This window comes from Octopus sinensis, linkage group LG26 (assembly GCF_006345805.1).
Source record: "Octopus sinensis linkage group LG26, ASM634580v1, whole genome shotgun sequence".
Classification (NCBI taxonomy): Eukaryota; Metazoa; Mollusca; class Cephalopoda; order Octopoda; family Octopodidae; genus Octopus; species Octopus sinensis.
In genome coordinates this window covers 196074-211073 of record NC_043022.1, presented here as the reverse complement: position 1 = coordinate 211073, position 15000 = coordinate 196074, and the positions used below count along the sequence as shown (strand labels likewise).

At 37.5% G+C, this 15000-nt stretch overlaps 1 protein-coding gene across 1 annotated transcript in view; it reads right to left on the bottom strand.

Moving 5' to 3' along the window:
• The window catches only part of LOC118768002 (signal peptide, CUB and EGF-like domain-containing protein 2), a 43987-nt gene that overhangs the window by 24496 nt on the left and 4491 nt on the right, over window positions 1–15000 (bottom strand). The window contains exons 2-5 of the mRNA XM_036513628.1: window positions 8956–9017; window positions 4993–5112; window positions 3120–3239; window positions 489–608 (exon numbers count right to left, since the gene is read on the bottom strand). Of these exons, the coding sequence (XP_036369521.1) occupies window positions 489–608; window positions 3120–3239; window positions 4993–5112; window positions 8956–9017 (422 nt within the window). The remainder of the gene's footprint in view (window positions 1–488; window positions 609–3119; window positions 3240–4992; window positions 5113–8955; window positions 9018–15000) is intronic.

Sequence of the window (15000 nt, the reverse complement as noted above, 5' to 3'; positions counted from 1 at the left end):
GGTCATCTTACAGAATCTTGTGGAAAATATACATTCTTTTGGAAAGGGAGAGATGAAGAGTTTAGAGGAGAAGCTGGAGTGGCATTTGCTGTTAAGACTACTCTTGTGGACAAGTTGGAAGAATTCCCAATCGGAATTAACGATCGTCTTATGTCCATGAGAATTATATGACCTTGATGAGTGTGTATGCTCCAACTATGTGCTATACTGATGACGAAAAACTTTCTTTCTACCATGCTTTGAAGAGCATTATAAGAAATATCCCTCGGGCAGACAAAGTCATTGTACTGGGTGACTTTAATGCTAGAGTGGGTAAGGATTTTAACACATGGACTGTAATTGGAAAGCATGGGGTGGGGAAGTGTAATAGTAATGGCATGCTTTTGCTGCAGATGTGTGAGGAGCTGAGTCTGTGTGTTACCAATACCATGTTTCAACAAAAGAATAAGCTTAAGACTACATAGATGCATCCAGTATTGATGTCTTACCGATGCATGCTGTTTCATTCTGCAGTGAGTAACCGTTGATGCAAGTGCAGGAATAAGTCCCAGGTACATTGTTGCAGTAATGGCCGCAACCACCATTCCCGTCCAGGCACTCGTTCACGTCTAGAGGAAATAACAATAATGATAACAATAATAATAATAATAATATAATAATAATAATAATAATAATAATAATAATAATAATAATAATGTAATTTCAAATTTTAAAACAAACTCAATTTCCTTATGTTTTTTTTTAAACATTCTCTAGATCAATACAACGCGCAAAACCAAATATATGACACCCTAAGCATAACACCAACATGAACTTCCAACTTGTTGTCTCTTGAGGTCGCTGGGTCAAACACATAATAATAATAATAATAATAATAATAATAATAATAATAATAATAATAATAATAATAATAATAATAATAATATTAATAATAATAATAATAGGATGTGTTTATTAATTGACATGATTATTCCCTGTGATCACAATATAGCGGCGAAAGAATTTGACAAGATTAGTAAATATAAAGACCTGCTAATGGAAATTGAAAAAAATGTGGCATCTCAAGGCGACTACAGTACCAGTAGAATCTCTAGGAATTATTAAAACAAAGGTACTGAAACCTATTTGAAAATGATTCCAGGCTTACCATCCCTACAGGAAGTGCAAAAAATCGTATGAACTGGAACGGCTCATGTACTAAGAGCACTATCGCTGTGAAAATAACATCCATCCATGAATTTATTTATTTATTAATTTTTAAATACATATTTTATCTGTGAATTTGCGAGTGTAATCTGGGAATGCATACTATGCCCCTCTCTGCCCTAGGTGTATGGAAAACACTCGGCGAGGAACGAAAGAAAATTTGAAGAAAGAAGGGAAAAACATAATAATAATAATAATAATAATAATAATAATAATAATAATAATAATAATAATAATAATAATAAATAATAATAATAATAGTAATAATAATGATGATGATGATGATGATGATAACAATTATAATTATGAAAATGATAATAAAACAAGAGTGTTAAGCATCTCTTTAGTAAGATAGCAGAGTAAGCTAGTACGGAGTATCTAGTACGGAGTATCTAGTACGGAGTATCTAGAACGGAGAATCTAGTACGGGGTATCTAGAACGGAGTAAGCTCGCACAGAAAAAGGTAGTGTAATCAAAAATATGCATTTGGATGTTAGATGAGGGTATGGTTTCGAAATAACAGAGATGTGGTATGGAAACGAACCAGAGGCTTTGGCAGAGAATAAAAAATACAGCGTTTTATTGGACTTGCCCATAAAAACTGGTGGAGCGATATAGTGGTTGTATACTGTCAACTTAACGTGACAGTAAGGGAATTACACCACCGCTGTTTAGCCCTAGGAAGCATCGACGCTTCCTGTCGGCCTCGGCACATTTCCTGTGTCCTTATATATTTACTAAGGGGAGACAAATACCCCCAACAGCTAGGCCTGCATCTAGAGACACGCATGTTTCAGGGTCTCTGCTACTCTAGACCGATGATAGGTAAAGCCTGGCCTAGCTGTTGGGGGTATTTGTGTCCCCTTCGTAAATATATAAGGACACAGGAAATGTGTCGAGGCCGACATGAAGCGTCGATGCTTCCTAGGGCTAAACAGCGGTGGTGTAATTCCCTTACTGTCACGTTAAGTTGACAGTATACAACCACTATATGAAAGAAAGAGTGTTAGATCGTAAACATTGCAATATCATGCGATAGTAGAATGAGTATCAAAGAAATAGGGAAAAATTAGAAATATTAGGAATTGGCTTGAGATATGAAGAGACGATGAAGAACTAAGAAAATAATTCTTCATGTGGAATTTGGTGCGCTTGGCTGAACGTCGAAAATGCTTCCGAAAAGACTGAAAGAAACTGGAATCGAGATTCGTGTCGTCGGTCTGCAAACGAGTACCATTATATATTTTGCAAGAATCCTGAGAGAGATTCTTGAGATTTGAGGTGACCTGTTGTCACCAAGCCTCGAGACAATATTACTGCTAATTAAGTTTCCATGTTAATAGCTTTCGAATAATAATGAGAAAAAAACAACAGCAAGAACAATTGCCGGAAGAACCATCATCAACAACAACAACAGTAGTAGTGGAGGTGCCATGGCCCAATCGTTAGGGCAGCGGACTCGCGGTCGGAGGATCGTGGTTTCGATTCTCAGACCGGGTGTTATATGTGTTTATTGAGCGAAAACACCTAAAGCTCCACTTGGATCCGGCAGGGGATGGTGGCGACCCCTGTTGTACTCTTTCGCTCCAACTTTCTCTCACTCTTTCTTCCTGTTTATTGTCCCCGACTTCCTACGCAACCGCTGAGCCTGGATGCGCATTCATCCATCCGTCGATGCTCTCGGTGAGTCGGGGGTTGACCTGCTTTCTCTTCTGCGTGTCTTACGAATAGCAAAGGACCACGTTCCGGACTTCTCCCACTACAGACAATCCAGAGGCGCGATCTTGCGAGCTCTGGGACGAAGACCGCTTCGCTCAACAAACAAACACTACCAACAATAGTAACAATAACAACATCAACAAGCATCACCAGACAAAAATAGCAACAAAAACAAAGAGTTTGTACGACTCACCATCACAATAGGTTTCGTTTATCAATTGGTAACCATGGTCACAGTAACAATTGTAAGTGCCCATGCTGTTGTTACACTTTTGGTTACAATTCCCATTGTCGTAGTAGCATTCATCTGTGTCTACAAGAAGAAGAAGAAGAAGAAGAAGAAGAAGAAGAAGAAGAAGAAGAAGAATGTACATTGACATTCTTTTATTATTTTAAATGTTTCATTCATATGACTGCGGTCAAGCTGGAGCACTGCCTTGAAGATTTTGTTTTCTTTTTAGTTGAACAAATCGACCCCAAGACATTTCTTAAGCCTAGTACTTACTTCTATCTTTTGCTTTAGGCCGAACCGCTAGGTGAGCGAGACGTAAACACACCAGCATCGGTTCTCAAACGGTGATAGGCGAACACACACACACACACAAACACACACACACACACACACTCACACACATACACACACAAACACACACACACAAACACACACACACACTCACACACAAACACACACACACACACAAATACACACACTCACACACATACACACACAAACACACACACACACACAAACACACACACACACACACACACACACACAAACACACACACACACTCACACACATACACACACAAACACACACACACAAACACACACACACACTCACACACAAACACACACACACACACACACAAATACACACACACACACATACACACACAAACACACACACACACAAACACACACACACACACACACACACACACTCACACACATACACACACAAACACACACACACAAACACACACACACAAACACACACACACACACAAACACACACACACTCACACACATACACACACAAACACACAACAAACACACAACACAAACACACACACATACACACAAACACACACACACTCACACACACACACACACAAACACACACACACAAACACACACACACACATAAATACATACACACAAACGCACACACACACACAAATACACAGACACAAACACACACACACAAACACACACACACACAAATACACACACACAAACACACACACACACACAAACACACACACACAAACACACACACACACACACACACACGTACGACGGGTTTATTCCAGTTACGGTCTACCGAACCAACCCACAATTTAGTCGCAGGATTTAGTAGAAGACATCTGCTCAAGACGCTGCTCCCTAGGACTGAACCCAAAACCATGTGGTTGGGAAGCAAGCTTCGTACCACACAGCTATTCTTGTGCCTATATATACATAGACGCAGGAATGTTCTCTTACAGGCCCAATGATTTCTTTGATCTATGAGACAAACCTACCTTAAACAAACTCCCTTACTGCCGTTTAAGAATAGGGGCCACATGATCTGTTTAATGTAAGAGACAAATCTCTCCTTAACAAATTCCTTGTTGTAATTTAGAAAATATGGGCCACTTGACTAGTTTAATCAGTTTCAAGAAACTCCCTTACTGTCATTTAAAAATAGGGACTACATTATCACTACTGTTGACAAACTTCCCATTGTTAAAGAACTATATACTACGTTTCAAAATAGGGAACCCAATGATATGTTCAATATTATAGTAAAAATCTATCGACAAACTCCCTATAGGCATTTGAAAATAGAACCCACACGGGCCAAAGTCACATTACCAGTCACATGAGTAGTCACATGACCAGTTTAATGTAGAAACAACGTCCGCTTAAGTCCCTTCTGTTATTAAAAGAAGAGGTGTCATGTGAGAAAGTGAAACTCTACATTTTAATCTGAAAAACTTCAACATAAAAGTTTAGGAGTTTATAAATAGCCCCTGTTGCCTTCTTCCACCTCTGTGCATAGAAGAAATAAAAGACTTACCTCGGCAGTGCGTCCTGTTTCGTAATTCGTAACCTTCCTGGCAGGAACAAAAATATCCTCCGGCGGTATTGTTGCACACCGCACCGCAACCGCCGTTGTTTTCTGCACATTCATCAACGTCTGAAATGATGAAATGATGCAATGAAGGGAAAGAGATGGAGTGAAGGCCAGACGCATGAGCAACTATTATCTATTTCTTTACTACCCACAAGGGGCTAAACACAGAGGACAGACAAACGGATTAAGTCGATTACATCGACCCCAGTGAGTAACTGGTACTTATTTAATCGACCCGGAAAGGATGAAAGGCAAAGTCGACCTAGGCGGAATTTGAACTTAGAACGTAGCGGCAGACGAAATACGGCTACGCATTTTGCCCGGCGTGCTAACGTTTCTGCCAGCTCGCCGCCGATGAGCAATTGTTATAACAACAACAATAATGGCTGCAGAAAACATAACTTAGAGGTGCATAGCTCAGTGGTTAGAACGTCGGACTCACAATCATGCGGTAGTGAGTTCAATTCCTGGACTGGGCTGTGTTGTGTTCCTGAGCAAGACACTTTATCTTACGTTGGTCCTGTTCATTCGTCTTTAGAAATAAGTTGCGACCTCACAGGTGCCAAGCTGTATCGGCCCCTTTGCCTTTCCCTTGGATAACATCGTTGCCGTGGAGAGGGGTGACTTTATGTACTGGTGTTTCGTAAACAACCTTGCTCAGACTTGTACCACGGAGGGTAACATTCTTGTTGCAGTCCGATGGTCACTCATGACCGGAGGGTGTCTTTACCCTTTTATTACACATGCATTCACACAATACACATACAGCACACACATTCAGCAAACAAGATAACACTCACACACAACACACCATTGCAGTGGTACAATGATGCGAGGAAGTTAGGGCAAAGACCAGAAGACAGCAACGATAACAAGAACAACTATAACAACAGCAAACATAATATACACACACGGAGAATACACACGCAATACATACAGATATACTATACAACGTAACACTCAGACGCATACACAAAATACACACGTATACACATATTACCTGCGTATACAAGTAAACATAATACATAGACACGCACTTATACATTCAACATATTAATATTTTGGTCGTCCAAGGCGGCGAGTTGGCAGAACCATTAGCACACCGGGCGAAATGCTTAGCAGTATTTTGTCCGCTTTTACGTTCTGAGTTCAAATTCCGTCGAGTCGACTTGTCTTTCAATGCTTTCGTGGTCGATACATTAAGTACCAGTGAAATACTGAGGTCGATGTAATCGACTAGTCCCCCAGAATTTCAGGGCCTTGTACCTAAAATAGACGTAATTATTTAGGCGGCGAGCTAGCAGAAACGTTAGCACGCCGGGCGAGATGCTTAGTGGTATTTCGTCTGCCTTTACGTTCTGAGATCAAATTCCGCTGAGGTCGACTTTGCGTTTAATCTTTTCGGGTCCGATTAAATAAGTACCAGTTACGCACTGGGGTCGATGTAATCGACTTAAACCGTTTGTCTGTCCTTGTTCGTCCCCTCTGTGTTTAGCCCCTTGTGGGTAGTAAAGAAATAGGTATTTCGTGTCTTTACAATTTGATTTCAAATTCCGCTTGCGTCGACTTTGCTTTTCATCCTTTCGGAGTCGATAAATTAAGTACCAGTGAAATACTGAGGTCGATGTAATCGACTAGTCCCCCAGAATTTCAGGGCCTTGTACCTAAAATAGACTTAATTATTTAGGCGGCGAGCTAGCAGAAACGTTAGCACGCCGGGCGAGATGCTTAGTGGTATTTCGTCTGCCTTTACGTTCTGAGATCAAATTCCGCTGAGGTCGACTTTGCGTTTAATCTTTTCGGGTCCGATTAAATAAGTACCAGTTACGCACTGGGGTCGATGTAATCGACTTAAACCGTTTGTCTGTCCTTGTTCGTCCCCTCTGTGTTTAGCCCCTTGTGGGTAGTAAAGAAATAGGTATTTCGTGTCTTTACAATTTGATTTCAAATTCCGCTTGCGTCGACTTTGCTTTTCATCCTTTCGGAGTCGATAAATTAAGTACCAGTTGCGTACTGGGGTCGATCTAATCGACTGTCCCTCTCTCCTACAATTTCGGGCCTTGTGTCTAGAGTAAACACGAAAAGAATATTCTATTTTGTAGAATGATACATTAAAGAGCTTTTGTTCAGATGATATGAATCCATATACTGTGACTTAAATTTATGTATGTACGTACTAGATGTATCCGTGAACCGTTGGATCACAACCATACCAAGTTTGAAATGTCGATGCTCAGCGGAAAGGAAAAAAATACTATTTCAAACTTCATGAGACAACATAAACTCAATCAAGTGTTTCTTCTTTGAAAACGTTCAAATGGCCCCCAACACTTTTTCCTCTTTGCCATTCTTTGTTACTTCTGTTCCAAGTGAAATACATGGGTTCTTCAACATAAAGTAATGTTTTTGCCGTCATCATTGATGCATAATAAAAAGAATTGTCAATATTGTTCTCATATGTCGTTCATTGACAGCCATGTCCTTATTATTTGTGAGCGATATTCTTTGTTCATCTGGTAGAGGAACTTGCAGTTTCACTACATCAGGTGCTCTTTCATGAATTAAAAATCCTAAAATGAATGCAACTGCTTCCGATGGTCCAATATACCTACCCATCATATATTGACTAATTTCGTTTTTATTGTTTATTTGACCAGCAGCTTGGTCAATTCCTTTTAAACGTGTACTTTATGACGTATTTAACTGATCTCATTAAGGCAACGATTTCAACGTTGAAGTGGCATTTGAATGCTCTTAAAAGTGTTTCATTATAAAGCAGTGCTCCGCAAATTATTTCATTTGCAGTACGTTTATATTCTTTTCAAAATTCGGTTGCACATCTGAAATAAAAATATAACTAAAAAGTATAGGGGAAAATGGTATTCAGATTACACTGCGGTACAACTAAGATAATCTCGAGGCGCACCAGTCTACCGCGGTATATCGATTGTGGAGCATTTTTATAAGGTACATTCAATTTTTTGTTGATTGTTTTTCCATTCTTATGAGATTCAACTTCTTTCATTTATAATTTTATTTATTTTTTATTTTATTTTATCTAGTTTCAGCTCACGAGCTGTGGCCATGCTGGGGCATCGCCATTTGGTGTTGCTACATGATTTTACTTCACGAATGCTTTTTAGCAATTGCCATTCGGTGCATGAGAGAGTTCGATGCAGCTGCCCTTCTCTGCACCTCCTGTCGTGAAGTTGGTTCATCTGGGACACCTGACAGGAAGAGATCCAATTTTATTTTAGAGACATCTGCATCCACCCCATGCAGGTCTCTCAGGTCCTTCGGGAGGATATTGAAGAGCTGTGGGCCTCTGAAACCCAGGCTATCACAGTATCTTGTCCTACATCTTGATGGCAAATTTGGAGTCTTTGGCACTATGCAGTGGCGCCCAGTTCTAGCATTTGTGTAACTCTCGATGCCAAAGTTTGGGACAAGTCCTTCTAGGATCTTCCAGATGTATATTATGGCATATCTTTCTCGCCTACGCTCTAAGGAATAGAGTCTTAATCTCTTGAGTCTTTCCCAGTAGTTTCTCTGATTAAGATGATAAAAATTAATATTCTATTTCAAATGAAATAGTAATGTTCCCCTTTAAGAAGAAAGAAGTACCCGTGAATAAAAAAATATAGGGACTCTGAAAGTTGTATAAATGATTAAGGGAAGAAAACAGAAAGTACGGATAAAGGACAACCAAGGGTAGCTACGGGGACTCTGTGAAGTATCGACATATTCAATTCAATTTCTTTTATTTTTGTTTTAGGAAATGGCTATTTTATTTGTCATCTTTATCATCTGAATCATATGGCAGGAAAACAGACAGACAAACTTTGAGTTTTAACATAATATAGATAAATATGTATGTATGTATACTTAATATATAGAGTAACTCACCTCTACAGCCATCGACACTTCCCACAAATCCAGCACAACAAGGATTTTTAGTACTCAACTCCCTACAAAAAATTTTTTTTAACTGTGAGAAATGAAAATGACATAGCATATAGGATATCATACGAGACATATATATAAGTATATATATATATATATATATATATATATATATATATATATACCGGAGTAAACACATAAATGTGAAACAAGGTGGAAAAAGATTACTCAAATACCAGTGGTAGAGTAATATGCTTTATTTAAAGCAGCAGAAAATTCAACAAACCTGTTACTCTGAGTTTCCCGTTGCAAAAACTGTCCGATGAACGCAACGTGAAACTCAGAGTAACAGGTTTTGTTGAATTTTCTGCTGCTTTAAATAAAGTATATATATATATATATATATATAGTGTATATATTATATATATATATATAATTATATATATATATATATATATATATATATATATATATAATATATATTATATATAGATATATCTATTGTATATATATATATATATATATATTTTATTATAATATATATATATAAAATATATATTATTATATTATAATATATATATATATATATATATGAGCATGAGCATATATGTGCATATGAGTATGTCCATGAGTGTGCGTGTAGTGGTGGGCGTATATACACGTTTGTATGGATGTGCGCGTAGGTACGTATATGTATATGTTTGTATGTGTTTGCGTGTGTGTAGGTATGTGTGTATGTATGCTTGTATGCGCATTCCTAGTTCCTCCTTGTCCGAGTGCACAGGGATACATATGCACGTGCGTAGACATGGGAATGGGTATACCTGTTTCTGTGCATGTGGGGATTTATGTACATATGCCTATGTTCTTGAATCTGGGTGTGTCTGTATATATGTATTTATGTGTACTCGTGCACGCGTGAGGGCGTGTGCGTATATAAGTATATAAACAGGTGTGTGTGCGCATGATCTTGAATGAACCTCTACGGACACATACATGTCGATGTATGCATGTGTTGGTTATGTATGGGTTTCATTGTATATGTATATGTATGCATATATACACATATATATATGTGTATGTGTGTATGTGTATATGTGTATATGTATGTGTGTGTATATATTATATATATGTATATGTGTATATGTGTATATGTATGTGTGTGTATATATTATATATATGTATATGTATGTGTGGGTCTAGGGATGTGTACGCATATGTATATATTCATTGTCTATGGGTTTATCTACGGGTGCAGGTATATATATATTTTCTTAGTTTCTTTTGGGGGTGTATGTGTGAGTGTACATGTATATATGCATATGTGCATATATGCATATATGCATATATGCATAGAGATATGCTTCCTTATTTATGTGTGCATGTGCGTGTGTGCATATAAGTACATATGTGCGTGGGTTCTTGTACCCAGCTGCATGCACTTTTTCTTGCATGTATGTGTATATTGAGATATATATGTATGTACGCATATGCGTATATAAGTGTGCAGATGTGCGGGCTCGGTATATGTACGTGTGACTATGTAATTTTATTTATATGTATACGGGTACATGTGCAGAGGTGTGTATGTGTATATGTATATATGTATTTAGTTATGTGCGGGTTTGGGTATCTGTGCGTAGCGGTATGTATGTATATGTGTATCCCTGTCGGTACTTCCTCACGGGTGTATGTATATATGTGTGCGTGAGTATATATATGCATGCATGTATGTGTGTACATGTTGACTGATAATAATACGGTCCCAGACATTTTATGAGAAAGCAGATAAACTATTTAACCACACACCAGCTTGGAGCAGACAACTTATACTGACCATCCCCAGACAATTAAGTTTTAATTTATGACACCCACCAATACATCCTAAAGTTTCACTAACTGCATATATTCCTTTCTGTACCTTACTTTATCTTTGCGTCCACCCTTTTATTTCTTTACCCCTTTATGTTTCTTTACCCCTTTATATTTTATTTTTATTATTTATTTTTATTTTTTGTTCTTATATTTCGTCTTTATTCTTTCGCTTCTTTATCTTTATTTATATTCCCATGTCTTTTTCACGTCTTTGTATATTTATATACTTATATTCTTTTTATATTTTTTATATCTTTTATATTTTTTTAATTTTTACTCTTTTATTACACTTTGCATCTACTACTTTCCCTCTTTGCGATCCCAAACTCATTAAAGATTCACCCCCCTCCAACTGCTTCCCTCTGTACCTCAACGTCCAACCTCCTCATTCTATATCGAGTGAAAGACGGTATGGACGCTTTGTTTTTGTTTTGGTGTCTCACTCTGCTCTATGCGACTATGAGGATTTGCTTCCCAAACTTATAATGTAATACATGTCTTTGGTGTGGTAATTGTGCGCGACTGAAGAAGGCTATTGACATACATATTACATCAATTATGCATTGATATAAACTGTCTAATAAAGCCGGAAACATATGTACCGCTAAATCCTTTGCATCCTGTTTTTCTTTCGATAAATATATATATATATATGAAAATCAAAGAGCCAGCCTTGTCACCCTGCATCTCTCTGAGAACTACATTAAGGGTACGCGTGTCTGTGCAGTGCTTAGCCACTTGCATGTTACCTTCACGAGCAGACTGTTCCATTGATTGGATCAACTGGAACGCTCATAGTCGTAACCGGCCAGGTTCCAGACCATATATATAAAGGTACCACGGCATGGCCACAGCCTACTGGTTGAATATAAAATCGTGAGTAAGAAGCTGACGACCAAGCCTTGTGACTGGATTTAGGAGAAGGAAACTGGAAGAATCCCATCGTATATATTTAGGAGTGGCTGTGTGGCAAGTAGCTTGTTTACCAACCACATGGTTCCGAGTTCAGTCCCACTGCGTGGCACTTTGGGCAAGTGTCTTCTACTATAGCCCCGGGCCGACCAAAGACTTGTGAGTGGATTTGGTAGACGGAAACTGAAAGAAGCCCGTCGTATATATGTATATATATATGTGTGTGTGTATGTTTGTGTGTCTGTGTTTGTCCCCCTAGCATTGCTTGACAACCGATGCTGGTGTGTTTATGCCCCCGTCACCTAGCGATTCGGCAAAAGAGACAGATAGAATAAGTACTGGGCTTACAAAAGAATAAGTCCCGGGGTCGAGTTGCTCGATTTAACGCGGTGCTCCAGCATGGCCGCACTCAAATGACTGAAGCAAGTAAAAGAGTATGTGTGTATGTCTTTGTGTCTATGTTTGTCCCCCACCACGCTTGAAAACCGGTGTTGGTGCGTTTACGTTCCTGTAACATTGCAGTTCGGCAAAAGAGACCAAGAAAATAAGTACCAGGCTTAAGAAAAAAAAAGTGCTGAGTCGATTCTTTCGACTAAATGTTCTTCAAGGTGGTGCTCCAGCATGGCGGCAGTCTAGCGACTGATACAAGTAAAAGATAAAAGCAAAGATGAAAAATATAATTGTAATTGGAGGTGGCTTACCTCAGCGCTAAAGATTCAGGTTCAAGTTCAGTGAGGAGCGTCTGGCACGTAGAGAGAGCGCTAAGGGCAAAGTCAACAGGTAGAAAACCCACCCTCAACGAATTTGGACTTAAGGGGGCGTTGTCTAAAGAAAATGGTGTTTCCAGCTTCTGGGCCCTAAAATGCAAAGTATTATAACTACCCTCAAACACAAACCTAAATTTCCTGAAAGACAAAAATATAAAAAACAAACAAACAAAAATAAAATAAAAGAGAAATCGCTTTTCAAAACCAAAGAAGAAAATGGTATGGCTGTGTAGTTAACATGTTTGGTTCGCAACCATTGGGCTTCACGTGGGTTTGAATCAAGTGCCCACAAGGAGCTAAACACAGAGGGGACAAACAAGGACAGACAGACGGATTAAGTCGATTATATCGACTCCAGTACGTAACTGGTACTTAATTTATCGACCTCGAAAGGATGAAAGGCAAAGTCGACCTCGGCGGAATTTGAATTCAGAACGTAACAGCAGACGAAATACGGCCACGCATTTCGCCCGGCGTGCTAACGTTTCTGCCAGCTCGCCGCCTTAATTTCTTTCTGATACGAAAGTAAGTCGAAAATTATACGCACGCTTGTTTATCTAATTTATTAAAACATAGACAGTGGTTGAACAATTCTTTTATTTGTCTCTGTGATATGACTGCGGCCATGCTGGGGCATCACCTTGAAGGATATTTAGTTCAATGAATCGACTGGAAGTACTTATTTGTCTTAAAATACTCCGTCAATTAATATCGCTTTGGATATTGTTCTTTCTATATAATAACAAATATTTTAGGAAAGTGAAATTTTATTAAAAATATTTAAACTATCTATTAGTTGATATTTTTGTCTGGGGGGGAATTTATCCTCAGGGTTTTGTTTTGGGGGTGATTTTGTCCTAAGGGTTGATTTTGCCTTGATACATTGCATCTATGTGTATTTGAGTGTATGTATGTATAATATATATAAATTAAATTAGAAATAAAACTACTATTAGGCAAATCAAACAGTGAAAAACATAAACCAAAACATGAAAATAAATATAATTAATATATCCAAAATATAAAATTTAAAATTTAAATTATTTAAATTTAAAATTTTTTATATTTATAAATTTTTATATTTAAAAAAAATATTTTTAAATTTTAAATTTATAAATTTTTAAACTTTTAACTTTTTAATTTTTTAATTTTTTATATTTTTCACTGTTTGATTTGCCTAATAGTGGTTTTATTTCTAATTTAATTTATATTTATACTGTGAAATTTGATTTAATCCTAAATCTAATTTTTCCCTGCAAGTTTGGATTTACTCCCTAATATTATTATTATGTATAATATATATGTATGCCGGTACATATTTTCCATTTTCATGTTCAAAAGTCATTTTTTTCTCGACACTAACACAATAAACCATATCACATATATTTCTATTTTTACGTCCGTCAGTGAATGACACTGAAAACGAAAACCACAGAATTAGGCAGAGGGAGTCATACCTGGAGTAATGGTGTGAGGTATTGTTTAATAAACACTGATGACATGCTTACTTGACCTTGTGGTAATTAAATATTTTGTTTTATGATGATTAAGCGAGTTCTCTTTACGCCTTACAATGCAAGCTTACTGGCAACAATGGCGTGTGAAAAATTTCACCAAGGGTTTAAGATAAAATTTCTAGTTTAGGAACTTTCGTAGAAATTTTGTCGCTGTCGCAAATGTGTTTGCATACACTTACCCACAGCCCCTTCCCATACATACATACATATATATATATATATATATATATATATATATATATATATATATATATATATTATATATATTATATATATATATAATATATATATATACATAATAAATATATATATATATATATATATAAAACTGTAGTTGTGTGAGTGTCTGTCCCCTTCGATTTAGATTCCTAACTACTCCCACATTTTGCGGTGCAGTTTAACCAAGTTCGGGTATCTTATAGTCGTGATTCATATCGAGCCCGTCTGAGTATTAGCGCGCGTCTACGATGAGTCTACGATTTAAAAAATAATTAACATCATTTTTTATTCCATTTTAATGCATAATTTTTCGTGTGTCGATGGCGGCGGAGTTGGCGTCCATGGTCACACCTGCACCTGTTTGCTTCTCCCCCTTCTTCCCTCCCTCGTGAAGCTGTGGGGAAGGGAGTGTAAGGAAATCAATGTCGTAAAGCGTTGTCAAGGAGACCAGCGTTCTTTAGAACAACGACTTCATGGCTTGAGACACAAAACCAAAAAGAAATGATTAAGAAGCCCGAATTGGCATCTATAAGGGAAGTAACTCTCTAAAAATGCTTATATAGTTATTTCCCTTACAAACCCGAGCACGCCGGGCGATACTGCTATATTATATATATATATATATATATATATATATTTGTATGTATGTATGTATGATATGCTTCATTCATAGGTAGCTTCAAGGCAATCCGTGTTTTAGATGCCGTTTAAGCCGGAGATTTTGTGATAAACTAAACCGAGATCTTATAGTACATACT